General features: G+C 39.8%; 2 protein-coding genes across 4 annotated transcripts in view; one reads left to right on the forward strand and one right to left on the reverse strand.

Moving 5' to 3' along the window:
* Positions 1 to 762: 762 nt before the first annotated feature.
* LOC139938436 (uncharacterized) lies at positions 763 to 8,117 on the reverse strand. Of its 2 annotated transcripts, none has more exons than XM_071933962.1 (6): positions 7,909 to 8,117; positions 4,772 to 5,430; positions 4,465 to 4,554; positions 3,611 to 3,775; positions 2,337 to 2,486; positions 763 to 1,922 (listed from the first exon to the last, which is right to left on the reverse strand). In XM_071933962.1, the coding sequence occupies exons 2-6, from the start codon at positions 5,407 to 5,409 to the stop codon at positions 1,709 to 1,711; spliced, it is 1,257 nt and encodes a 418-aa protein (XP_071790063.1). In that variant the 5' UTR covers positions 5,410 to 5,430; positions 7,909 to 8,117; the 3' UTR covers positions 763 to 1,708. The 2 variants fall into 2 exon arrangements, with proteins under 2 accessions (XP_071790063.1, XP_071790062.1); XM_071933961.1 differs by having other exon boundaries at positions 764 to 1,922; positions 4,465 to 4,557; positions 7,909 to 8,115.
* Positions 8,118 to 9,584: 1,467 nt separating this feature from the next.
* Positions 9,585 to 25,639, forward strand: part of LOC139938995 (NAD(+) hydrolase SARM1-like) — a 35,749-nt gene continuing 19,694 nt past the window's right edge. For both annotated transcript variants that reach the window (XM_071934697.1, XM_071934698.1), the window contains exons 1-3: positions 9,585 to 9,929; positions 15,906 to 17,306; positions 22,930 to 23,231. In XM_071934697.1, coding sequence (XP_071790798.1) covers positions 15,960 to 17,306; positions 22,930 to 23,231 — 1,649 coding nt within the window. In that variant the 5' untranslated portion in view covers positions 9,585 to 9,929; positions 15,906 to 15,959. The remainder of the gene's footprint in view (positions 9,930 to 15,905; positions 17,307 to 22,929; positions 23,232 to 25,639) is intronic.

Raw genomic sequence — 25,639 nt, forward strand, 5'->3', positions numbered from 1 at the left:
TTTTGACTAATTAATATTCACACAGAGGTCACGCACGAAAAACGATGCATACTCTGCAGATAAATCACAAAGGAAATTAGTGACCTGCGGGTAGACTGTTATGCACATGTTGAAATACACCAAGTGAGAAGACTGGTCTTAGACAATTACCAATAGTGTCCAGTGTCTTTAATTTTCTGATATCAGCAAAATGATGAACTAAACAGGCATCATCAATCCTCTTGTACAGGAAGAGTTTGTATCTTGGGGTTCTAGATGAGAGATTTAATTGGTGGTTGTTTGTACATGTAGTTGCAAATGGTTACAAATTACTTTACTGAAATGAGCAGGGAATGCATCCACAGGCAATACAGTCTCAGATGGGAAAAAACACTGAAATGTGTTTAACAAATTCTTATAAACCGATTCACTTGTTCCATGTGAATAATACATGTTTAGGTAATGACGTTAAAGAAACACGTTGCCTTGGATCGGACGAGTTGGTCTATAAAATGCGTTTGTAACCTTTTTTTATAAAATGCATATGGTTGGAAAGATGTTTTAAAAGTAGAACACAATGATCCACACAAGTTTGCCTCGAAATTGCGTGGTTTTCCTTTTACTGTGCGAACTAATACGGTCGGCCATTTATGGGAGTCAAAAATTTGACTCCCATAAATGGCCGACCGTGTTAGTCGACGAGGTAAAAGGAAAACCGTGCAATTTCGAGGCATGTTTGTGTGGATCATTGTATTCTACTTTTACAACATCTTTCTACCCATATGCATTTTATAAAAAAACGGTTACAAACGCTTTTCAAAGACCAACTCGACCGATCCAAGGCAACGTGTTCCTTTAATAATGATGCTACTACACTTGTTGTTTGAGCGTATGCCTCTGACAGGGTTTGCATCAGTTAAAACAACTTATAAACATCCATTTATGAAATTCTTTTATCATCTTGACAAACAGATAAATGGTATCGTCTTAAACCACTTGACAACGGATGACATCTTTATTTGCATGATTTTTCCAAGCAAATGATTTAGAACAGTTTAGGAACATCCTATCCTGGTTGCGGTCTGAAGACTGGTTGATGTATAATTACAAACAATATGCCTTAACATTCCATTGTGAAGCAATGTACATGAATGTTGCACACTGTGTCCAACACTTCGTCCCGATAAGGGGAGAACAATTCATGCTCCAAATCTTTTCCGCGTAATGCCCATTTTCAGACCTTCATCCTTTTGTTGTACGAATAAGGAGCAAGATCATTATAGAATGCAAATAATTTTTGTGTTGAACAAAGACAAGCTTACTAGAGTGGGACTTGAACCTGCGTCCTTGGGTGCTTTACCAACTGAGCTTATTAGCCCCACCAAGGTGGTCTCTCTACTTGTTCAAGCGTTGTTCAGGGGTGCCAGTCTAGGCATACAACCTGAAACTGTTGTGTATCTTTATAAAAGCAATGAACATTGTAATATTTGACAGTGCAATGACATTGATACGATAGCAAACCTACCATAGCAAATGACTAGCAAGAGTGCCCACGTAGCTACATGTGTGGATCTTAAACAGTGGGCTTTCACTTGGACTTTCCAGACTTTGGGTTCTTAATCACAGGTGTCATTAGTCAATTCATTGAAGGTTAGTTTAATAGATCAAACTTCTGACTCTATTCCTTTTATCAAGTTGAAGGTCTGGTAATGTCCATTTTATATCTTGGTTACAAGTCCATATCATCGTCTGTAGAATCAAAAAGTTGTGTGATAGTGCTTGATGGACTAATAATACTCTGTATTTCCTCCTGCATGCCAGCAGTTCGGTCAGGTAACACACTGGATGATTGCTGTACATCATCTGGCTTTGTTAATGATATAATGTTGTCTATGTATGCTGATGGTGGTTTCCACAGGACGAGTTGTGTACAGTTACTGGACCTAAACAAAGGGAAAAAAGGGTTACAACACTTCTCTTTCAACATGCACGTATTGTTTCAGTGTAGACCATGGCAGGTATACTGCTCAAACATCTGGTGGTACGAAATAACCTTGTTGATGAAACATGGAAAATGGAATATTGGCAATGCTGAAAACACATTTACAAAATGACCTGTAATCTTGACTAATTAGCAACGCTGTTACAGTTACAGCACTAGCAAGGTCTATGTCCACACCTATCAGGCATATACTATATAGAGACAAAATCATTCAGGGGGAGGGGACTTGTCATGTCAATTGCAACTCCATGCACCACATAATAAAAGTTAAATTTGCATCGGGGATACAGAATATTATAAACCAAAAATTAATATTCCCTGCACCACCTTGTGAGCGAGTTGAAAGTTTACTTACATTGATTTGATAATTGAATCTGGCAGAGGTCCCTTCTTTTGGCTTAATGCTGTCTTTAGTTCAGGGCTGACTTCAATGCGTTTATAAACATTATCTCCTGACTCCTTGCATTCTGAATCAGACTCAATATCAGACTCTGAATCGGATAATCTGCCAGGAAGACCACAATGAAGTAATGATATTCAACATTGAATGAATCGCATTTCAATCAGAGACAAACTTAGTGGTCAGAGCAGTGTCTGTAGTTTGGACACCTTGTTTTAATATTCAGTTACAGGTGAATGAAAGTGATGGGAAAGAATAATGTTGATGTTATTTTAAATTTCCTGGTGATTTGTAGACCTTATTTCCACATCCCAAGTGTTATGTTGAGATGAATGAAGTGCAGGCCTTGAAGTCAATTCAAGTACATTTGTTTCAATGCTGTCATTGGAAAACTAACAACTATATGTAAATACCATCCATGAAGAGACAGTCTTATATAGGGCATCCTATGAATTAAATGTTTTTGGAGCTCCCAAAAGAATATAACACTAACAGCACAAGCAAAGGGCATTCATGGCAAGTCCACTGGTTAATTCAGGGCCTGCATCATGCCAGAACACTGAAAGATAGTGGTCACTGGTGTACAAAATATGGCAACAAATCAGAAGCCGTGTTCATGAGTGTACAATTGAGAGCCCAATTTCATGCCTCCGCTTTGATCCAAATTCTTCGCTTAAAGGAACACGTTGCCTTGGATCGGACGAGTTGGTCTATAGAAAGCGTTTGTAACCGTTTTTTATACAATGCATATGGTTGGAAAGATGTTTTAAAAGTAGAATACAATGATCCACACAAGTTTGCCTCGAAATTGCGTGGTTTTCAGAGACCAACTCGACCAATCCAAGGCAACGTGTTCCTTTAATATCACCATTCCCAGCTTACTGTGCAAGCGCCACATTTCGGTGCTAGCTATGTAGATGAAGAATGCCTTACATAACCTATGAAATAAGCTTGACGTAAGCAGAGCCCTGAAATTGGGCCCTGTATTGTAAACAATTAAAATAACACACTATCTTTGTGTACTATAATTGTGTACACTATCTTTGCTATTTATAAACCTTTAAAAGGATTTGAATTACATTAAATAACACAAACAATTGAAAATGTTTGTAAAATGTTGATAACAACTTAGGCAGTGTAACCAGACAGTGAGTCTTTAGACTGTATTAATATTCATGATCCCCTGAGAATGGGACCATTCTGAAATCAAAACAATAGCCAAGTAATACCTGCTTTCAATTTCTGCAAAGTGTCTGTTAGCATCTTTGGTTGCCATCTTCCATCGTTTCTCTAGTGTAGACATCTTATTGTCACCAGTAATCCTCAAGTTACTCATGCTGGCAGCCATTTTGTCTTCACTGATGAACTGTTTGGATGGAGGTAGTTCATCATAGCTGTTGAATATATTCAAGATGACTCATCAATCATATCAGACAGGTTTGATAAATGCAGAGTTGCACTTTTCTTTAGACTCCTAATTGGTTTTGATTGCTACAGGAAACACGTGTTGCACTTTCTTAGACTCAAGTTTACTCTTACCATGCTCTTATTAACTTAAGAGGTCTTTAAGGGTGTGCGCTGTAATCAAAATTATGGCTTTACAATATTTATTGACAAGTAGTCAAAAGAAAGTTTGAGAGAATACAAGTAAATCATTTCCATATAGAATGTGCAACTAAACACATCAGCAAAAGTAAGATCCCCCCTCAACAATTCGCCCTAACATTGTAAGGTAAAACATTTTACCAATAAAACTAATCATAACGGTGCCAGGCGGTCATTGACAGGCGTGGTGGATACACGCGTTACTGGCATGCAGATTTGATAAACCTTTGTGACTTTTGAGAAGGGCAGTTTTTGTCTTCAATTTGAGCTCATTCAGCTATGAATTCATGCACATCTTTCATTTTCAAACATCACTTAGGAAACATGTCATAGAATTTTTTCTTAATTAGTTGTATTGGTAAAATGTTTTACCGTACGATGTTATTACGAACTGTTGAAAGGGGAGGGACTTACTTTTGTTGATGTGTTTATTTGGTCCTGGTGATGTAATTAATAAACAATAGTATTTCAGCCTTACCTATCCTCTAATGACATCTGGTTTCTTTTGCCATGAACATGCTCCCTTTGCTTCCACATGTTTTGAGCATTTTGCTCTCTCTTTCGCAACCTTCTGCAAAAAAGGTACATGCATGTAAAATAATAAGTCATCCCCAAGAAAAAAATCTCCTTTTAGTAGTGACTCGTTCTTAAACGTCCGTTTAAAACCTTGCAGGGTTGTTGCCGTGCGCTACACACGGCAATTCGACCCTGCCGACCCTACCCTTTTATTCCCTTAGTAACAACGTGGGTCATCCTACATGTATTTTGAGTTGACTAAGCCTCACCTTATGAAGTTAATATCGTGAGGGCCAAGATTAGGTCTGAATGGAACATTACTGCTTGGACACTGTATCCTACTCTCCTCGCTATGCTGTCCAAATACATGTACTGGGGGGCTACCACCACTGTGACCAGGCATATCCAATGCACTTCTATTGAGTTCTTGGTGAAATGGATAATGAGGCCTATGATTTAAGACTGGTGCCCTCCTAGTCTGTGAACTCATGTCTCTATTAAATTGTGCACTGAATGTAACCTCAGGCAACAGATTTGCTGTGTGGTCTTGGTTCAATGATAGTCCATGGGTAACACCAGGTGGAGCTACTGGTCTCAACATCTGGGTATAACCCAGTGGTGCCTCTAGTCTTGGTTTACATGTGTTCTGTTGCAATGTAGGGTTGAGGCCTTGCTGAGAAGCATACACTCCCTCAGTCATGAGATTTGGTGTTTGGAGCTGACCATCCTGTAGGCCTGGTGTACCATGTGATGGCATAGTGTGTTGAGCTATGTACGGATGTGACACTGTTGCAGTAGATTGCAATGGTGCTACACAATGACTGGATGGAAAACCCTGAAGCCTCAAAGACTGTAGATACAGCTGGTTATCAGCAAGGAGTTGTGGAACAATGTCACTTTGATCCATCTGCTTTCAATTCCAGTAGTTCTAAGTAAACAAGTTGAGAAATAATACAATTAAGGCACGAGATATAATTAACGATGAATATGATAAAAAATTTAATACTAGTAACAAATGTCCTGAGGTTCACTTAGGAATTGACCTATTTCATCTGATGTCATCATCAGAATAATCTTGGATACGCCATTTTGGTGGTCAATGTCAACGTGTGTTATTCAGTGAAGTGCGCAATTTTAGGTGACGCGGCATTTACACGTAAACCTATTGACCACCAACATGTTGAGCGTGGCATCAGTCACCGCGTGTGATGCGCGTGCAAGGGGTCAATACTTAAAGGAACATTACAGAGTTGGTTTTTGCTAACAAAACAGTTGCTGGCAGTGTAAGCACTTCATGTAATCCACCATATACATAAACTGACAAACCTGTAGAAGTTTGAGATCGATTGACCATCTGGGTCACGAGAGAAAAGTGAAAAACCGATTTACAAATTTTGCATTGCATCAATGCCAAAATAAAAATGAACAAAACGCTCACTGAGCGATAAACTCCAAACGCGAAGTTATATTAATTATTTCTCATCAAATATGACATTTCAGACAGAAATATTTCAAGGGATGTTTTCTACCATCATCATCATTAGACCGTGTAACTTTTATGTAAATCTGTGATCTTCACGATTTTTATTTCTTACCAATTCTGTAACGATCCTTTAATAAACTTCATGTTGTTCAACTTGCACATGTCTTCCCAATACCAACATCTTATTGGATTTTATCAACAAGCACAAAATCCCCCAAACAAAACTGGTGATCGTTTTCTAACCCCTATTCCTTCCTCCTAATTAGTTTTTTATTGGAAATGATAGTTGCGATACCCTCCTCCTCCAATAACAATACAATACACGTACATTAATCATCTTCCTATGCCTATAGTATCCTATACTGTGCAGAAACCTCTCTGGAGTATATTTGAATGCTCCATTTCAACCCACAAATGTTGGACCAGTTACAGATCAATTTTTGAAACAGATATAAATCACTCAACAAACCATGGAGGATATTTCTTCCTCCATGTATGCTCAAACATGTAGGAATAACACACAAGGAGTTTGAACGGCGCGCTAAGCCCCAACAGGGTGATTACTGATCAATGGATTGTTTTTGTCACCATGGATGATTAAGTTCTCTATGTGCACAGGGTCTAGTTACCGCTTCGGACTGCACAGAGGAGAAATTACTCGTTTGTGTTTTTAATAGTACATAATTGCGAACAAACAAAGAAAACAGTAATTGCATGATGTGCATTGTGCAGTAGCTCTATACCACATGTACATGTTGGGCGCTATCAGTCAATCTGCGCGATCAACTGATCGCACTGCGCGATCGACCGATCGCGCTGCGCAATTGAAATATCTATTGGTCGCGCAGCAATCGGTCGATCGCGCAACAATCGGTCGATCGTACAACAATCGGTCAATCGCGCAACATTCGGCAACAAACATGTGTGATCAACCGATCGTGCGGGAATGGCTCGGCGCGATCGGCCGATTGTGCAGGAATGGTTTTGCGCGATTGTTCATTCAAATATGACTTTCACTCAGAAGGAAAGTTACGTTGATATTCCGGTAATACAATTATTGATATATGAATGAAATAATGCTTAAATATCTCTGTGATTTTGATCACGGTCTTTGCTCAGTGAACCTTTGTCTACGCATTCGTGCAGATATTTACGTGTTGCATTTTGGGTACAATTATAGAAAACAGGGCCAGTCCAGGGTATGGTTACGGTTAGGGTTAGGGCTGTTGCTGAGTGTGGCCCTGTATTCAATAGTTACTCCGCATTTTGGAGCATTTTCTTTTTTTTGGGGGGGGGGGGGGGGCGGGGCGGATGAAATCTGACTTTTTCAAAACCATCGTACTACGCCGCTATCTATTACAAGCATTGCATGACATATACAGACCCGAGGTTAAAAGATTATGTAATCTTTTAACCTCGGGTCTGTATTGCCGCCGCTTGCGCAAGCGACAGCAAGCGCACCCAGAGAGACAGCTTTGTTTGGGAAAAGTTTCCGTTTGGCGTCACCACTTTTTCATTAGATATGAAATTATGTATCTAATTTACCTCAATGAGAAACCCCTTTTTGTAAAAATTAGTGAAAAAGCGGTGGTGTCATACGGAAATTTATCCAAGCTTTGTCGCGTGCGGTTAGGAAATCTGTGGCAGTACCAGACCTTGGACGTTTGATCCCCTATCCGTTGTAACTCCTTGTGTTTTAATTAATCCTCCATGCTCTTCTTAAATCTTACCAATACTCTAGCTCTATTATTTAGTATTGTTTGTAAACAGTAAACTGAACCCTCAAGATAGGCTCCCCCTGTGTGATGAGACCACAAAAGAAGAAGTAAAAAACAACAACAAAACAAAAACAGACACAGTCAGTAACACCCCAACCCAACAAACCAAAACCCCACAAAATAATTTAAAAACAAACAAACTCACCAACAAACCTGCCTGGCTATAGCCCGTAGTAGTACAGCAGTAGTAGTGTACGTGTAGTAGCGTATCTCTCTCTTTCTAACTCTATAATATGACAATCGAAATTTCCACAAAACACAGCATGTTTAAAGTGGCAACAATGTTGAACCCGCTCTGTGTGTGTGACTGCTGATGAAATAAAATAATGCAAGTGTGTGGGGGACGGACGTACGGGACGGACGGGGACCCTGCGCGCCCATGTACAGGTGTATATAGTTTTCTTCGGATATGTTCATTGTGGTTACAGGATGGTTGGGTCCATTTTAAAAATGAAGGGGTGGCATGAAGGGGGTAGGGTGGCATGGTAGTAACTACGAGAAACTTTCGGGGCTACAAAAGAAGCTTATGTAATATCATTTACAATAAATGGTGGAAATTAACAGTTTCCAATTATCAAAATTTTATGTCAAATCAGCAGACCATATAAAAATGGTTCGAAAAGAAAATAAGTATGATTAAGGGCCTAGGCTAAAATTCTAATAAAAAAAAATAAAGCTCACAAAGTTTAGTAAGCTGCCCCCGGTTGATCAGACAAATTTATTGCAATTATATTTAATATAAAAATGATCAAAAAATAATTATGTTATAGTCTTCAAGTAAATAAAGTATAATGTGTCAGAACAAAATTAATCTGTATTTGTGTGATTTAAATTGGGAATGTCATGGAAGGATACGTTTGTAGGTTAGATGCAGCTTTGATAAATAATAACAAAATACAAATTTCTAGTGCGCCATGTCGGTCGCTCCTGGCAAACCCCCCCCCCCAAAAAAAAAAAAAAAAACACGAAAAATGGGACATGTTTTGCACCCCCCCCCGGAGAAAATAAATAAATAATAAATAAATAAATAGAAACACAAACATTTGAATCTGAGAAATGCTACTGGTGCGACAGTTACTTGTCTCAGACTGTGCCAGATTTGATCTCAAAAACACCTGACCCCAACATTTTAAAAATGTACTTCCACATAGCAATCAACTATTTCCACTCAGTGCAAATAACATTTGTTTCCATAGTGCGAAGCTGTTCTAATACCTTTAGATATGGAGGGGGGGGGGGGGGGGGCTGAAATTTACCTGGTGCCGATCGAAAGTTTTATCATTGTTACCCTTCCCCTTATCCTGGTTGTAAGCCAAAAACAAACTTTACAGTGCTATGAAATAGCTTACACTGTACCAAGCTTAGATGGATCTTAATAAGTGGGTTTTGAGAGCAGTCTTAAAGGGAAGACTGAAGGTACACGTTTGGTAATTACTCAAAACAAATATTAACTAAAAACTTACTTGGTAGCGAGCAGAAACGACTCACTCTGAAGGTAAGCATAGATTTTGAGAAAGAGGATAATTTCTCACTAAATACAAAAAGACTTCATCGTTTTGTCGCAACTTCGTTCGATGACCTATTTTGCTCCAATGTTCACAGGCTTGTTATTTGATGCTTATGTTGGGATACACCGTGAGAAGACTGGTATGGAAGGTTCCACCCAGTGGTTTTCCTTCCAGTCATACCATAATAATTATGCATACTGCCTTTATTTTACCTAATGAAAAGTGAAATATTCCAGCCGGACGGGGACGGGAAAAGGATCCGAACTGAATCCAATCTGTTGTGTGCGACTTTCTCCCGGCCGCCCAGACACACTACACAAAAACAAGTCCCCGTTTGAGAAGATGACCAGCGCACAATAATAATAACAAACATACACACTCGGGCCGGTCGCGAGTGCGGTAATGTCACAGTTTTGACACTGGAGAAGTACTGACTTTTCCGTTCTGAAAAGTGGAACTGTATACTGTTTGCACCCAAGCTTCTTTCACCAAGTTAAGAATTATTTGCACATGCTTCTGGACAATTTGTACGCAGAATGCATTTGAAGTTCATGAAGTTGAACGTCTGGACTCTGTCTGACTCTGAGCTCGAGAGCTGAGGAGGTCATCTTGCTCGGAATTGTTTTCCATCTGCACCAAAATAGGGAAGAGAAGCGCGGTAAGTCAGTCATTCAGTGCAGTGTGTATAATTAACCTTCATGTGTATATCACTATGGACTATTGTATAACATTGATGAAGGAAAAAAGACTCAAAAATCAAAGCTGAAGAGTGTGTGACCATTATTGTATAAAAAGGCGAGGTTGACAGTGGTGTGTTGTGTTAAAAAATTAAAGACACTGCACACTGTATCCTCTGCTTACCAGTTATCACGCTATTATGCCTTTTTCTTTGAATTGGGAAAAAAAAAAATGATGCAATATATCAACCGATGCCCTAATTATCTTCATTTGTTAATACGAAGTATGCAAACATATATTAAAACTTGATGGACATTGAAATGTTCACACCACACACCGATCTTGGATGACTTCAACTGGCCCCATTTGTTTTGAGTTTTTCCTATTTTCACGGCAAACAAGAAAGTATGGTTTCCCGGTGAAGCCATACATGGAAGAAACATCTGCAGTGACTACAAGTGTTCTTTGAGACTCTGTGTATGACTGTAGAGGCAGCAGTTGCCTTCATTTTATTCAAAATATTTTTTTATTAAATTTTTAAAATTACCATGGTAACTTGCAAAAAATTTAAAAAAATAAAACAAAAATAAAAAGTGTGAATAATTACTGGCTTCAAAATCTGATTTCTATTTATTTTTTTTCTACTTGTTTTCTTAATATTTATAATAAAGCGTATTAATAAACAGTGATAATTGAATCAACAAGCTGATGTTTAAATTTTAATATAAACAATAGTATTGATACAAGGGTTACAAAATAAAAATCTCAAAAAATATTAGAAAATGATATAAGGCACATGGCTTCTTTAAGCCTCTGTATTTTTCTTTAAGAATTCTCAGCAAAACATTCAGTCACATGATTTTGATCATCATGAATTGTGAATTGAAATAGTGTTTGATGAAACTTTTTCGGTGGGCAAATATTTTTTTATGGCCTCAACATTATGACATATTTTTGTACCTTGTAGAAATACCTAAAATACCAACTTTTTTGCATTTACAAGTGCAAATGACCAGTGGAGCATTACGTGTTTCTAAGTTTTGGTCAAAGAAGAGGAGACTCTTTGCTTGGCAAATAAAACCACACAATTTTTATCTAGGGACTGTTTACATCGCGCACAGAGAGGTAAAAGATTTGCCACGATATTAGGGACATCTCGAAAACAGGACCTCCTACGATATCACTATGGACTATTGTATAACATTGATAAAGGAAAAAAGACTCAAAAATCAAAGCTGAAGAGTGTGTGGCCATTATTGTATAAAAAGGCGAGGTTGACAGTGGTGTGTTGTGTTAAAAAATTAAAGACACTGCACACTATATTGGTAATTGTCAAAGACCATTCGAAAATTTGAGCTTATATTTGGTCATCGAAGTTGCAAGATAATAATGAAAGAAAAAACACCCTTGTCACACAAAAGTTGTGTGCGTTCAGATCAAAATCAAATTTGTGGAAAATTACTTCTTTCTCAAAAACTATGTTACTTCAGAGGGAGCCATTTCTCACTATAAGTTATGGGACGCATACGCACCATATTTTTTCTTATTTCACGAGCGCGCACGTGTTAACGAATTTATCTTCTAGTCTCACCTGTAGTGTAACGCGCAAAATTTAAAATTTAAGAGCGTTATTTCACGCGCACAAAGTTTAGAATGTAATTTTTGCACTGTCCGTATGGAGCGTGACAAAATGACATTTCACAATACGCACTGTGTAATAAAAACAGAGGAAGTAGGATATATTATAACAGAGGTCGTAGCATATATGTTTTTATCCCCCTAGTTCGAGCTTCTGATTGGTGGATTAGCGCGTACTGGAAGATAAAATGTTTTATACTATCAACCTTTACCAATTACTTGTTACCAAGTAAGGTTTTAATGCTAATAGTAATAATAACTTTGAGTTATTACCAATAGTGTCCACTGCCTTAATAATTAAAGAGCATTGATTGTTAATTGTTTATGAAATAATCTATTTTACTTATTATTTGTTGTTTTTAAAATAACTTAGAATGATATTATATCTTCCAGTACGCGCTAATCCACCAATCAAATGCTCGAACTAGAGGGATGTATAACCTACTCCCAGTTTTTTTTTTATTGCACACTGTGTATTTTGATTATCAATATGCGCCACGTTCCGCATATATGGACAGAGCAAAAATAATGTTCTAAACTTTGTGCGCGTGCATGCTGTTTGTCGTGTAATAACGTTGTGAAATTTTAAACTTTACGCATTGCATGTGAGACTGGAAGGTAAATTCGTTACGCGCGCTGGTAGAATACAAACAAATATAGCGGCCTTGTGGGATATGGGATGCAGAAGTGCTGTATTTTTCCGTATTCCAATCGCGCTTGTGTGTTGTCATTGGCGTATGGGTAGGTAGTGGGACCCATGGTTATTTAAGGAAAGAAGGGACGGTGAGGGCCTTTAATGCACGGCCTCGACCCTGCAAGGTTTTAAAGGCAGTGGAAACTTGGTAATTTAATACTCACAATGATTATTATCATAAAACCTTTCTTGATTACGAGTAATGGGGAGAGGTTGATAGTATAAAGCATTGTGAGAAACAGCTCCCTGTGATGTGACGTACTTTTTGTGAAAGAAGTAATATTCAACGAATTTGATTTCGAGACCTCAGATTTAGAATTTGAGGTCTCGAAATCAAGCATTATTATCTCGCAACTTCGACGACCAATTGAGCTCAAATTTTCACAGGTTTGTTACTTTATGCATGTTGAGATACACCAGCTGTGATAACTAGGCTTTGATTACATGTACCAATAGTGTCCAGTGTCTTTAAATGGCCGATTAAGAACTCGTTGCTACCCTTTTAATCCCTTATTAAAACCCTCCTACTGATAGACAATTCAAAACCATTCAAAATTCAAGCACTCACATTTGCCCATTGCTTTTGTACACAAATGCCAATACCATTTGAACAGTGTTGATAGTGAGCTTTCCTACCCCTCAAAACCAAGTAGTTTTGAAAGGTGTGTTACCATAGCCAAATGGTTTCTAATGGTGCACAAACCCCACAGTGAAGGTATGTTGATAATGTATATCTGGACTGAAGGATGGAGTTTTCATGGAATTGTTAGGTGTCCCTGTCTTTTTATGAGCTTATTATTAGGCTCAGTAAATTCACAGAAATCTTACAGTTTGCACAATGCATACAATTTAGTGTGTTTTAACAAATCTACCATCATTGCCTTTTTGCAATTCTTTATTTTACAATGTACACTGAAAAACACTGAGTGTTGCATTAATTTTTGTAGATGAAAACTTTTTGCTAGGCTTTTCATTTGAAATACAAAAAGGAAATGGACGTTAATTGTTATGCCCTGCGGAGGAGAAGCTCCGAAGGGGCATACTGTTTCCGATATGTCTTTCCGTGTGTGGGTTTGTATCCACATTCAAACCCAGTAGCTACAGGCAGTTCGAATCCTATGTTTTGGCAGTGGGTACCGCAACGATATAAGAGATGTTAAATATGAATCTGGGATAAAGAATATTTGGTTACCCATACATCAATTTGTGTTAGCACTGTATACTCAGTACTGTCCCGAGTCCTGTGAAAAAATATCACAGGCATGTTAATTGTTACTCGGGTGGGATTTGAACCCACGACCCTTACATGTCCATACGTATGTACATGTATCATGATTTTGCTTGGGGACCATATTTGCTTGATACGTGGACATGTACTTTGCATAGGAATAGGCAAGTAGGGCAACTTTGAGTGGAGCTTGAAGGCAAGCCAAAAACATATTTCAAATTTTTTGATATTGTGGAGAAAACATATGGGGGTAAATTTATACTGAAGTAATCGCTGGATCACGTGATCCACAACGTCAAATTCAAGGTCAAAATACAGGTCAAAAGGTTATCATACCTAAACATTATTCCTACAAAAAAAGTAATGACAGATTTAGAAAGCTTACACAATTTCCTTTCCAAAGACACCAATTTCAACCAATTTGTCCCAAAGGTTACCGATTTATGGTCATTTGAATATCAGAGGTCAGGCGCTTTTTGACCGAAATCGACAAGAAAGAGCATGCCGTTGCGCGAAAACCGTTTATCGGATGGACTTGAAATTAGAAATTTGAGCTTGTTGAGCCACGATTACCCCATAAACCAAATTTGAGCAAATTTGAATGGGGTAGAGTTTAACCCATTGGGTGACTTGACACGGAATGACCCACAGCTGAAACGACTAAGTATGTTCTACTTCATCCAAAGCTGTATGTTCTTTTCATGTTTACAATTGTACATCATGTGCAGACGCACACATACATACGCACATGTTCGTAGTCTGTTGCGTTACTTCGTTCTACTATATTTTACTCAGGTGATTTTAGAACAGTCTGATGCAACAGATCTCAAACAGATCTCGAACAGCCTGCTGCTACAATTGGCACATTTTAACAATGGTTGGTTGTCAAGTGGCTGAGTCCCTAACTTAATTTGTTAATTTACAATTCTAACTTTACATTTATATGTTTTAATCGATCTTTGAGTGTCTGGTCTCAACTCACGTCCTTAAATTTTGATCTGTGGGTGGTGTGTAATGTTGTGTGATATTGTTCCCATTATTGTCTGTTCTACAGGGAAAAGTACAAAAGCATTTCTTATCTGCTTCACTTTTTTCTACCATGCTGGCTCCATTTTAATCTGCTTTGTCACTAAAATTCAGTAATCCAATTTATTGTTCAATTAATTACCTGTAATCATCGACATATCTGTACATTACCCCGAGTCAGTGAAGTAAATGTTGTTGTTACTTTCTTATTTTGAAATACTGAGTGTAACTGGTGTGACTTCATTTATAACTCATTTAATTGGTGGTCAATACACACAGAGCCTTAAACATGTTAAATGATTTCAAGTGCATTATATATTTCCATCTATAGTTAGTTTGACATGGTTGTATTTTGTTCTAAGTTGATCAATCTGATCCATCAACATGCAACAAAACTTAAATCTTTCATTGTTTGTAATTTTTATGTTTGTACCTTTTATTATTAACACAAATTATTTCAAGAGAATATTTCTTTTGTATACCTTTTTGAAAAGTAAATATTTTTAAATTGGAAAATGTTGTACATGTAGGAGAAGCCTTATGACCTAACCAATACTATCTTGGACTATAATTTATTATAAATAAAATAATGAAATGAAAATATGTCATAAAAGTCGCGGTCGAGTGGTTAAGAGCATCAAATCCAAGTTCTGGTGCTAAGTCACCGGAGTGTGGGTTCGAATCCCGGTCGTGACACTTGTGTCCTTGAGCAAGATACTTTACTATAATTGCTTCTCTTCACCCAGGGGTATAAATGGGTACCTGTGAGGGTAGAGGTTGATATTGTGAATGAAAAGCTTTCGGAGCGCCACGGCAGCTCGGGGCTGTATACTCCCTAATGGGAGCTGAGAAAGATTAAAGGGATGTTTATTGGCCCAATGATCAGGGGACTAATGTAAAGCGCATTGATACGGTTTATTGTGAAATGCGCTAGGCCCCTATATAAGAATTTGTTGTTATAATTTAATTGAAATACTTGGTAGCCCTACATTGCATTTTTTAATGTCTCCTGGCAAGTGCACTCGTTTCAGATAGTTGTGAATAGATTATGTTGGTACTTGCATGTTAACTTGCGCAAAACAATGTCTTGCTCAAACAAAAGGCTTATATGATAAAGCAATCACTCGGGGACCAGGTTGGCATATTGTATGGGTCCCTGTCTTCTCATGTCTTTTTACCCTGGTTTGAGTCTTACTTCAGATCAGGGCCATGCACAGTATTTAGATTTAAGGGGGAATCGGGAGCAAACATTTTCAAAGTCATGATACCTTGTTATACCATGATAACTGACTCAAGTGTATTTTTTTATGATATTTGTCCTACAACTATACATACATTAATATATTTTTATTTTTTTATTTTGTATTCAGGTCAACTTGGTGCAATTTGCAAGAACTGGGAGCATTTGATAATTATTTCTCTTTATGGGAAATAACTCTAGCAAGAGAAGGTCCCACAATAAACCAAGCAGCCCTGAACATCCACCTACCAGTGGAAGGAAACGCTCTCTTAAGCCAGATCTGGCAGCAGGAGACGCAGAGAATCCTGTCCCAGAGGAAGACGTACAACCCCCTCATCGTGTCAATGAGGAGACAAAAGAAAGGTTATTGAATCCACCAGGTCCAAAAGGCAAAATAGATGCTCACATGCATAAATCATCGGATGGAAAAGGAAGCAAAGGGACAGGCTATGAGATGAAAGCTGAACATCGGGAAGACGAGGCCAGTTACGTTGAGATCTCGCAGGTGGAGCTCTCTGGTGAGAGGGAAGAGCCTAGACCTGATCGAGATAGGTTTAGAGGCAGTTACAGACGCAGTGGCAAATTCAAACGTATCATGTCATCTCTATCTCCACAAGAAGCTGCAACTATGTCAGGCAATGAGAGCAAGATGGAAAGTACTATCCATTTAGCTAATGATGTCATCCAAAGAATGAGAAGTGAAGATTGTGAGAAGGTTGTAGAAGCGACCCAACAGCTATACCGCATGGTAGATGATGCATGGAGTACTCCTAGGTATGGCCGGGATCTAGCATACAGCATCAGTGACAATCTACGCACTGAAGGAGGGTTAGACATACTCCTGGCAAACTGTAAATCAGATGACAAGGCTCTGCAGGTGAACTCTGCACGCCTTCTGGAGCAAGTCATGACAGCTGATAACAGAGATTATGTCGTTAAGCATGGCCTGGAATCCGTTGTTAAATTGGCTTGCTCTCGTAAGGAGCCTACTCTTCTCCAGATTGGAATGGGCCTTCTTGAAAATCTCTTCAAGCATTCTGAAGAAACTTGCACCAAAGTGACAGATCGAGGTGGCTTGACTGCAGTTTTGTATACATGCCGCATGAGTGATAGTATTACACTGCGCCACTGTGCTGCAGCGTTAGCCAACTGTGCTATGTATGGGGGTCCTGCCAACCAACAACGGATGGTTGACCAGCGTGCCTCTGAGTGGCTGTTCCCGTTAGCTTTCAGTACAGATCACAGTATCCGTTACTATGCCTGTCTTGCTGTTGCTGTCCTCTCAGCCAATCAGGATATCGAAAAATGCGTTGTGAACTCTGGCACTCTAGACCTGGTGGAGCCGTTTGTTACAACGCATGACCCCTTAACCTTTGCTAAGAGTGACAAGGCTCATTCACAAGGAAGGTCAGAGCAGTGGTTACTTCACCTGATGCCATTGTTAGACAGTACAAGAAGAGAAGCACAATGTCTGGCTGCATTTCATTTTGCAATGGAAGCAGCCATAAAGAAGGAACAAGGTAGACACAAGGTACGTATAGGCCTAACCCTCACATTGGTTTTGCATTATGTGAAAAGATTGTATATTTTTGTACTCATTCAGATGTTGGTGTACATGTATGCATCACAAATATTACATCATTATTATTTTCTTTTTTGGGGGGGGGTTGAACAAAGAATTGACTAGAGTGGGATTCGAACCAACGACCTCCGGATTAACGTGCCGACGCTCTACGAACTGAGCTATCTAGCCCTATATTGGCGGTGTCCCTATTTTGTCAATATCTTTGTTCGGGGTGCCAGTCAGAAGCCATACAACCGTTAACTGCCGTGTAGCCAGGGATCACACCCAAATTACGATACAACCTGGGAAGCGGCAGCTAGGGGATCACCTTAAAAGGGGATGCGACTTTTTGTTTCAGATATCAATATAAACCACAAGGGAAACTGACAGGGTAAATTTGTAAATGATTTTTGGGGTTGAACAAAGAATTGACTAGAGTGGGATTCAAACCAACGACCTCCGGATTAACGTGCCGGCGCTCTACCAACTGAGCTATCTAGCCCTATATTGGCGGTGTCCCTATTTTGTCAATATCTTTTTTCGGGGGTGCCAGTCAGAAGCCATACAACCGTTAACTGCCGTGTAGCCATTATTATTTTCTACGGGAGAAATACGTAATACAAACTGAGGCCCAGCATTCTCCTGACAAATGCCAGTTGAAAACCTCTAATGTACAAAGACCAGTAAAAATTTTGTCTCAGTGACAAGTTAATAATCAGTCCCACTGGTTATGTTGTCAATGAAACATAATGATGGCCTTGCTTCAGTATCAAGAAACTGGATTATGACTTACTTGCTTTATTTCGCTGGTTGGATGATACAGTTTATGGTTTATTTTGTATTTATTTTCTTTCCCTTTTGGGCTGGGGGATGGGAGAGAAAGTACCATATTCACCCACGATGGGCTCACAACGCCTGGACTGTGGGACATGGCTGCAATCAAGTCAAACCAAGGCTGGTATCTTGGTCTGCGCAGACTTGCCTCCAATGAGCTGATATTTCATTCATTCATTCAAACTGATATTTATTTCCATACTTCATGAAAACAGAGTACAAACAATGTTTTTAAGGAATAACCAATAAACAAAGCTATTTAATGAGGGTGAGAAAAAATAAATACATAGAGTATGGGGGCATCATCTGGAAGCCGAGGCTTATGTAGGGATGCCTGGGGACAGACAATAAACGGGGACAAGAACGAACGGACTGACAAAACGAACAAAGACAGACATGATGAAGACAACAATGATGAGAACACTAATTGCACAATAATAATAACAATGATAATAATAATAATAATACTACCAATAATAACAATAAGAATAAGAAATCGAGAAATAATAAAAAAGCGTTTGCTGACGACTTAGGCAAAAGTAAAATGAGAGCGAGAAGGCAAACTATGTCAAATACTGGGAGAGGAGAGCTCTTTTATAGGCGCGTTTAAATCGACCCACAGATGATTGTGATCTAATCGACTGGCTTAAACCATTCCAAAGACGCGGCCCAAAGAAACGAAGTGTTTTTAAGTGGAATGATGAGCGGGTGAATGGCACATAAAGGTGTGATTTGTTATGTGTTCTGGTAGAGTACCCATGAGTGTCACGGACAAAGGTAAAGAATGAACGAAAGGAGGTGGGTAAAAGGTTGTGGGTGAATTTGTACATGAAGATACCCGTATGAAGTTTATTAATGTCTGCAAGTGCTAGTGAGTGTAACTGTGCGAAAAGAGGTGCGGTGTGCTCTCGGGGATGCGATAAGGTGCATATCCTGATGGCCCTTTTTTGAGTGGTTAATAATGAATGGAGTTTGTTTTTAGAAACTTGTGCCCAGATGATATTACAATAGTTAAGATATGGAAGAATGAGGGTATTATAAAGTAATACCAAAGATTTGGGAGGAAGAAAAGCACGAAGTCTAGACATAACACCAGTGTTGCGGGAAATGGTTTTAGTAATGGAAGAGATGTGTTCAGACCAGGAGAGTTGGTCATCAATAATGACACCTAGAAAATTAGTGGAGTGAACTTGAAGGATAGGATTATTGTCGATACGAAGAATAGGAATATCTTCTGAGAGATGAGAGGATTTACTGAAGAGCATGAACTTAGTTTTGTGTTCATTGAGGGAAAGTTTGTTGGCTTTAAACCAGGAAGAGACTTTAAGAAGTTCGGCATTCATAATATTTAAGGATTTAGCCGGATTGGAGTCAGAGAAAGCAATAGTTGTGTCATCTGCAAAGAGCGTAAAAGACAGAAGGGAAGAAGAAGAATGCAGATCATTAATATAGAGCAGAAAGAGGAGTGGGCCAAGAATAGAACCCTGTGGAACGCCATGATGAATTTCTTGCCAAGGAGAGTTGTGATTTTTAAAAGAAGTGAACTGCTGTCTATTGTCAAGATACGAAGAAAGCCATTTGAGAGCAACACCTCTTATGCCGTAGAAATTAAGTTTGTCAAGGAGAATGGAGTGATCAATGGTGTCAAATGCTTTCGAAAGATCAACAAAGACACCGACAGTGCTCAATTTATTATTTAGAGCAGTGGACACTTTATCAACAAATTGAATAAGCGCCATGTCTGTAGAGTGTTTAGCTCGAAACCCGTACTGAGAGTCAGAAAGAAGATGGAAGCGAGAAAAAAAAGTATTGAGTCTGTTGTAGAAAAGTCTCTCAAGAATTTTAGAAAAGCAAGGAAGAATGGAGATAGGTCTGTAATTGCTGATGTTATGTTTATCACCGTTTTTAAAGACGGGAATGACTTTAGCAACCTTTAGATTAGAAGGAAAGGAACCAGTAGTAAAAGTAAGGTTGAATATGTAAGCAAGAGGGCGAGATATAAAGGAAATGACAGATTTAATCACAGAAGAATTTATGCCATCGAATCCGCAGCTGGAGCTGCCTTTTAAATCATTGCTTATTTTAATGACTTCAAGAAAGTTAGTAGGAGTCAGAAAAAAAGAAAAGCTGTTCGGGTTATGAAGAAAGTCTGTATAGTGTGAATTAGTACTGGGGATGTTATTAGCCAATGAAGCACCAATGTTAGAGAAATGTGTGTTAAACGAGTTAGCGATTTCAGGAGGGTCTCGAAGAGTTTCTTCGCTGTTGGTGAATTCACAAGGGAGGTCAGCCCTTTTATTTTTGCCCAGAATACTGTTAATTTCACGCCAGATATTTTTTAAGCTTGTTTTGTTGTGATCCAGCTTCTGGGCAAAGTAATTCTTTTTAGCAGCACGAATGACTGAGGTGAGACGATTACGGTAATCCTTATACAGACGCTCGTTAGCAGCACTTGGATTACGTAAGAAACGCCGGTACAACCTGTTTTTGTGATCAGCAGAGTTGGCAATAGAGTGATTAATCCAAGGCTGATTTCTCACAGAACGACCCCTAGATTTTACTGAAAAGGGGAAATGAAGATTGTAAAGAGAGTTAAAGGTAGAAAGAAAAGCATTGTAGGCAGAATCGGCTTGGTCCGCCGCATAGACTTCGCCCCAGTTCAGATTGACAATGTCTGCAGTGAAAGAACGGATTGTAGTTGCATTAATGTCCCTTGTGACATAGGTATTTCGAGCAGAGGCTGAGTTGTCAAGACAAAAGGGAGTCACCTGAAAAAGTGGTAGGTGATCGGTGATATCCGAATAAAGGATCCCTGCAGACATATCTTGATCATTGTTAGTAAGGATATCAAATGAAACACAATGGTGGACGTCTTGGATGGCATGTAATCCTCTTTAAAACAAGAAGGATAAAGGCTTGGAATTAGTGTGTACTTAGAGGAAGAGTTTGAGCATTAATTTTACTGCCACCTGCCCATTCTGCGGTGATGAAATGGAGCGGTGCACTTTGTTTTGGTCACCCAATGTGACACAAGAAGACCAAAGTCATGCCCCCCACCTCTATCATGCATTGTACCTTTTGGGACAAGTTTGCATGTCAACAAATCAGCCAGTGTTAACTGGTTTTAAATGAGGAAATTGCATAAATTGCGTTAATCAGTATAATTCTAATTGGTACCCTGATTAGTATTCTCATCTAGCCTCAACCTTGGTCAATGGGTTGATTTTTAGAAGTGTAGCATGGTACATGTAGTAGGCTACGTGTCTCATGCTTGATACTGAAGCAAAACAAAACCACGGGAAAAAAAAAGTATTTGTTATTTTATTTATTCTTTTTAGGCCAAATAAAAAGTGTTGAGTGTACAGTTGCTTGGTTAGCAGTAAGCAGAAAGTTTTTGTTTAAAGGCCTATCCCTATGTGTACATGTTGTACGGTGTAGATCATTGTGTGCATACCTATATTTGTCTGTATGTGTTTCAACAGCCTAATTTAAAAAATACCTAAAATAAACAGTGTATTAAATTTGATGTAAAGTGGTTGTTCTACCTCCATGGTTGTTGAGAGGTCAAACGTAGTGTCAAATTACCACCATGGTTGCACTCACTGTCATGATTTGTCAAAAAAGCTACACCTGTACATGTGCTCTGTCCTCTATGCTTGAATTAAACAGTGATTTACAGACCCTTGTGAGATGTCCATTCAAACAACCTACAACTTAGTGAGATACTCTGTACAATAATGTACTACATGTACGAGGCACCCTACAAAACTACTAAACACGACCGACTCCCACATTACATTTGTACTAAATCAAAGTCTCTCTGATTTAAAACAACCATCATAAAGGCCTACTCTTACATCAGTGAGGAAGCATAGAGGAAGGAACCTCCATACAACCACAGACTATTGTAGATGAAGTCACAAGTCCCCAGACCATACATGTACATCCACACACACCCACACAGGCTGATGTGAGCATCAAGGCATACATTATCTAGGGATTGGGATGTAGTTAGTCTGAGAGTAGCAGCTGTAATGCCATTATGTGTTGTAGGTGTACCTGGATCTGCTAGGTCAAGGCCTCAAGGTATTCATCAATAATTGCCAGTGCTCATTATGTATGTACACAACTAATGGCCCTGTTGTTTGCATCCAATTCACAGCCACTCACTCTTAATTAAACCATAGGACACACTGTATTACAATTGATCAGTCAATATATTTTTGTGAACATGAAAAGACCAACTATGGCCAAATTTGTCTTGCTACAAGGAACACAGTAATAAGTACAAGGGTGGTTTGGCATCATTGAAATATTTTTGAAAATTTATATTCAAGCCAATTGTGACTTTTGATTTACTGATTGACATTATCAGTAGCACATCTTATAATGATCCCTAGCAAACAGTCGCCCATCTTAATGATACTTAGTGAGCAGTACATAGCACACCGTTGATATCTTTGCATTGACACAAAGCAAACAAATACATTGTTTTGAAATGTCTCCTTGTGGTGCATAAATTATACAAGTGATCAGTCTTTGTTTGAAGGGGGAAAACGTATACTAGGTTCAAAAGTACAACATGTGTTTGTAAAAGCTACTTAGATTGTCATCCTGCCAATACTTATATGCAAACATCCTCTGTAGAACAAGTTTTTGATGTGATGAACTATATTGAGCAGTCTTTAGTGTTGTGAATCATTTTTAGCAAACAAATTACAATATTTCTAATAAAATCTGTATATTTTTGGTCCAGGTATTCCATGACATTTTGGTGATTCCTGCTCTACGCCGAGTTGCTTCCTCCAACAATGAAATTGCATCCAAGCTCTGTATCCAGGCCCTACGTACAATTGGTGAAGAAATCCCTGCTAAGCTCTCCTTCAACATATCCTGCTGGTCAGTCAAAGAAGTCCAAATGTGGGTCAAGAATATTGGCTTTGTAAATTTCTGCCCTGCATTTGACCGTCATAAGGTTGATGGAGATTTACTGTTAACAATCACAGAGGCTGAGTTGCAACTGGATATTGAGATGGACAGTAGTCTGCTTAAACGCAGGTATGGATTTGTCAGACTTATTTGCATTTTTCTTAACGTGTAGATGAGACTGGTTCACTTTGCCAACTGTAATGTACTAAAATCTCTTCCATTTCCAAGTTCATTACAAACACAGCAATGTAAAATTGTATTTTTTTCACAGGGCTGGAATGCACAGTAGTTGTAGTGCACAGTGGGCCTGGGCGAATAATTCGAATATCCGGTTAATGGCGAATAGTTTTTCCTAACCGTAACTGCGAATACCGTTTTTTTTACCTACAAGGGGTGCGGATACATTTTAATAAACCGGATAGTCCTCAAATTACAACCAAGAAACTGGATTCCTAATTATCCCTGATTGTTGGGGCGGCGACCAATAGGAATGTTTTGTCTGAATCCTTATGAAACTTCTATTAAGACAGCATAAAACAGCAATAAATAAGTATTTAACTATGCTCACCTCCATAAAAAGTTAAAACAATGACGTTTTTGACGTAATATGTTCAAAGATTACGAAGTTTTTCTTCACATAGAGTCAATCACGATATATATAAAAAAAAACCCTTTAAATTAAATCCAGTTATTTTTATGAATGAACTGAGTGACACTGTTTAAAACTAATATCAATCCGCTCATAATATCTCATTCACAAATGAACAGCGCCCTCTGGCGAAAAAGAATTTTATAAAAAAATAGCGCTCTCAAAGCAGTGGGAAAAATTATTTGAATACCTGGTTATTTTCGGATAGTTGGCCAGCGGAAAACAGAATACCAAACTTCACTATTCGCCCAGCTTTAGTGCACAGTAGCTGGAATGTATATGTATAAGGGCTTGAGTGACAGGAGGTTAAATGCCCAGGGGCTGGAAGGAACAAGGGATTGAGCGCCAGAGGTTTTAATGCATAGGGGCTGGACTGCACAGTAGCTGGAATGCCCAGGGGCTGGAATGCACAGGGGCTGGAATGCACAGGGGCTTGAATGCCCATGGGCTGGAATACACAGTGGCTGGAATGCCCAAGGGCTGGAATGCCCAGTGGCTGGAATGCCCAGTGGCTGGAATGAGCACGGGCTGGAATGCCCAGGGGCTGGAATGCCCAGGGGCTGGAATGCCCAAGGGCTGGAATGATCAGGGGCTGGAATGCACAGGGGCTGGAATGTACAAGGGCTTGAGCGCCAGAGGTTTTAATGCACAGGGGATGGAATGACCAGTGGCTGGAATGACCAGGGGCTGGACTGCACAGTAGCTGGAATGCCCAGGGGCTGGAATGCACAGGGGCTGGAATGACCAGTGGCTGGAATGACCAGGGGCTGGACTGCACAGTAGCTGGAATGCCCAGGGGCTGGAATGCACAGGGGCTGGAATGCCCAGTGGCTGGAATGCCCAGTGGCTGGAATGAGCACGGGCTGGAATGCCCAGGGGCTGGAATGCCCAGGGGCTGGAATGCCCAAGGGTTGGAATGATCAGGGGCTGGAATGCACAGGGGCTGGAATGTACAAGGGCTTGAGCGCCAGAGGTTTTAATGCACAGGGGATGGAATGACCAGTGGCTGGAATGACCAGGGGCTGGACTGCACAGTAGCTGGAATGCCCAGGGGCTGGAATGCACAGGGGCTGGAATGACCAGTGGCTGGAATGCACAGGGGCTGGAATGACCAGGGGCTGGAATGACCAGGGGCTGGAATGACCAGGGGCTGGACTGCACAGTAGCTGGAATGCCCAGGGGCTGGAATGCACAGGGGCTGGAATGACCAGTGGCTGGAATGACCAGGGGCTGGACTGCACAGTAGCTGGAATGACCAGGGGCTGGAATGCACAGGGGCTTGAATGCCCATGGGCTGGAATACACAGTGGCTGGAATGCCCAGTGGCTGGAATGATCAGGGGCTGGAATGATCAGGGGCTGGAATGCCCAGATGCTGGAATGCCCAGATGCTGGAACGCCCAGATGCTGGAATGCCCAGATGCTGGAATGCCCAGGGGCTGGAATGCCCAGAGGCTGGAATGCACAGTAGCTGGAATGCCCAGGGGCTGGAATACACAGTGGCTGGAATGCCCAGTAGCTGGAATGCCCAGGGGCTGGAATGTCCAGATGCTGGAATGCCCAGATGCTGGAACGCGCAGATGCTGGAATGCCCAGATGCTGGAATGCCCAGATGATAGAACGCCCAGATGATGGAATGCCCAGGGCCTTGAATGCCCAGGGGCTGGAATGCCCAGGGGCTGGAATGCCCAGGGGCTGGAATGACCAGGGGCTGTAATGACCAGGGGCTGGATGATCAGGGGCATTTAAAGGCAAACAACCCACAAAGAAAATCTACACATAATATACACAATGATCTGTCATAAGATTTATAAACACACAAGGTACATGTTGTACATTAATAGTGTATAATGTACATGTTTAAAGTTGGATGGTTAAAGGATAGCAAT

The sequence above is a fragment of the Asterias amurensis genome, chromosome 6, assembly GCF_032118995.1.
Source record: "Asterias amurensis chromosome 6, ASM3211899v1".
In the NCBI taxonomy this organism is placed as follows: domain Eukaryota; kingdom Metazoa; phylum Echinodermata; class Asteroidea; order Forcipulatida; family Asteriidae; genus Asterias; species Asterias amurensis.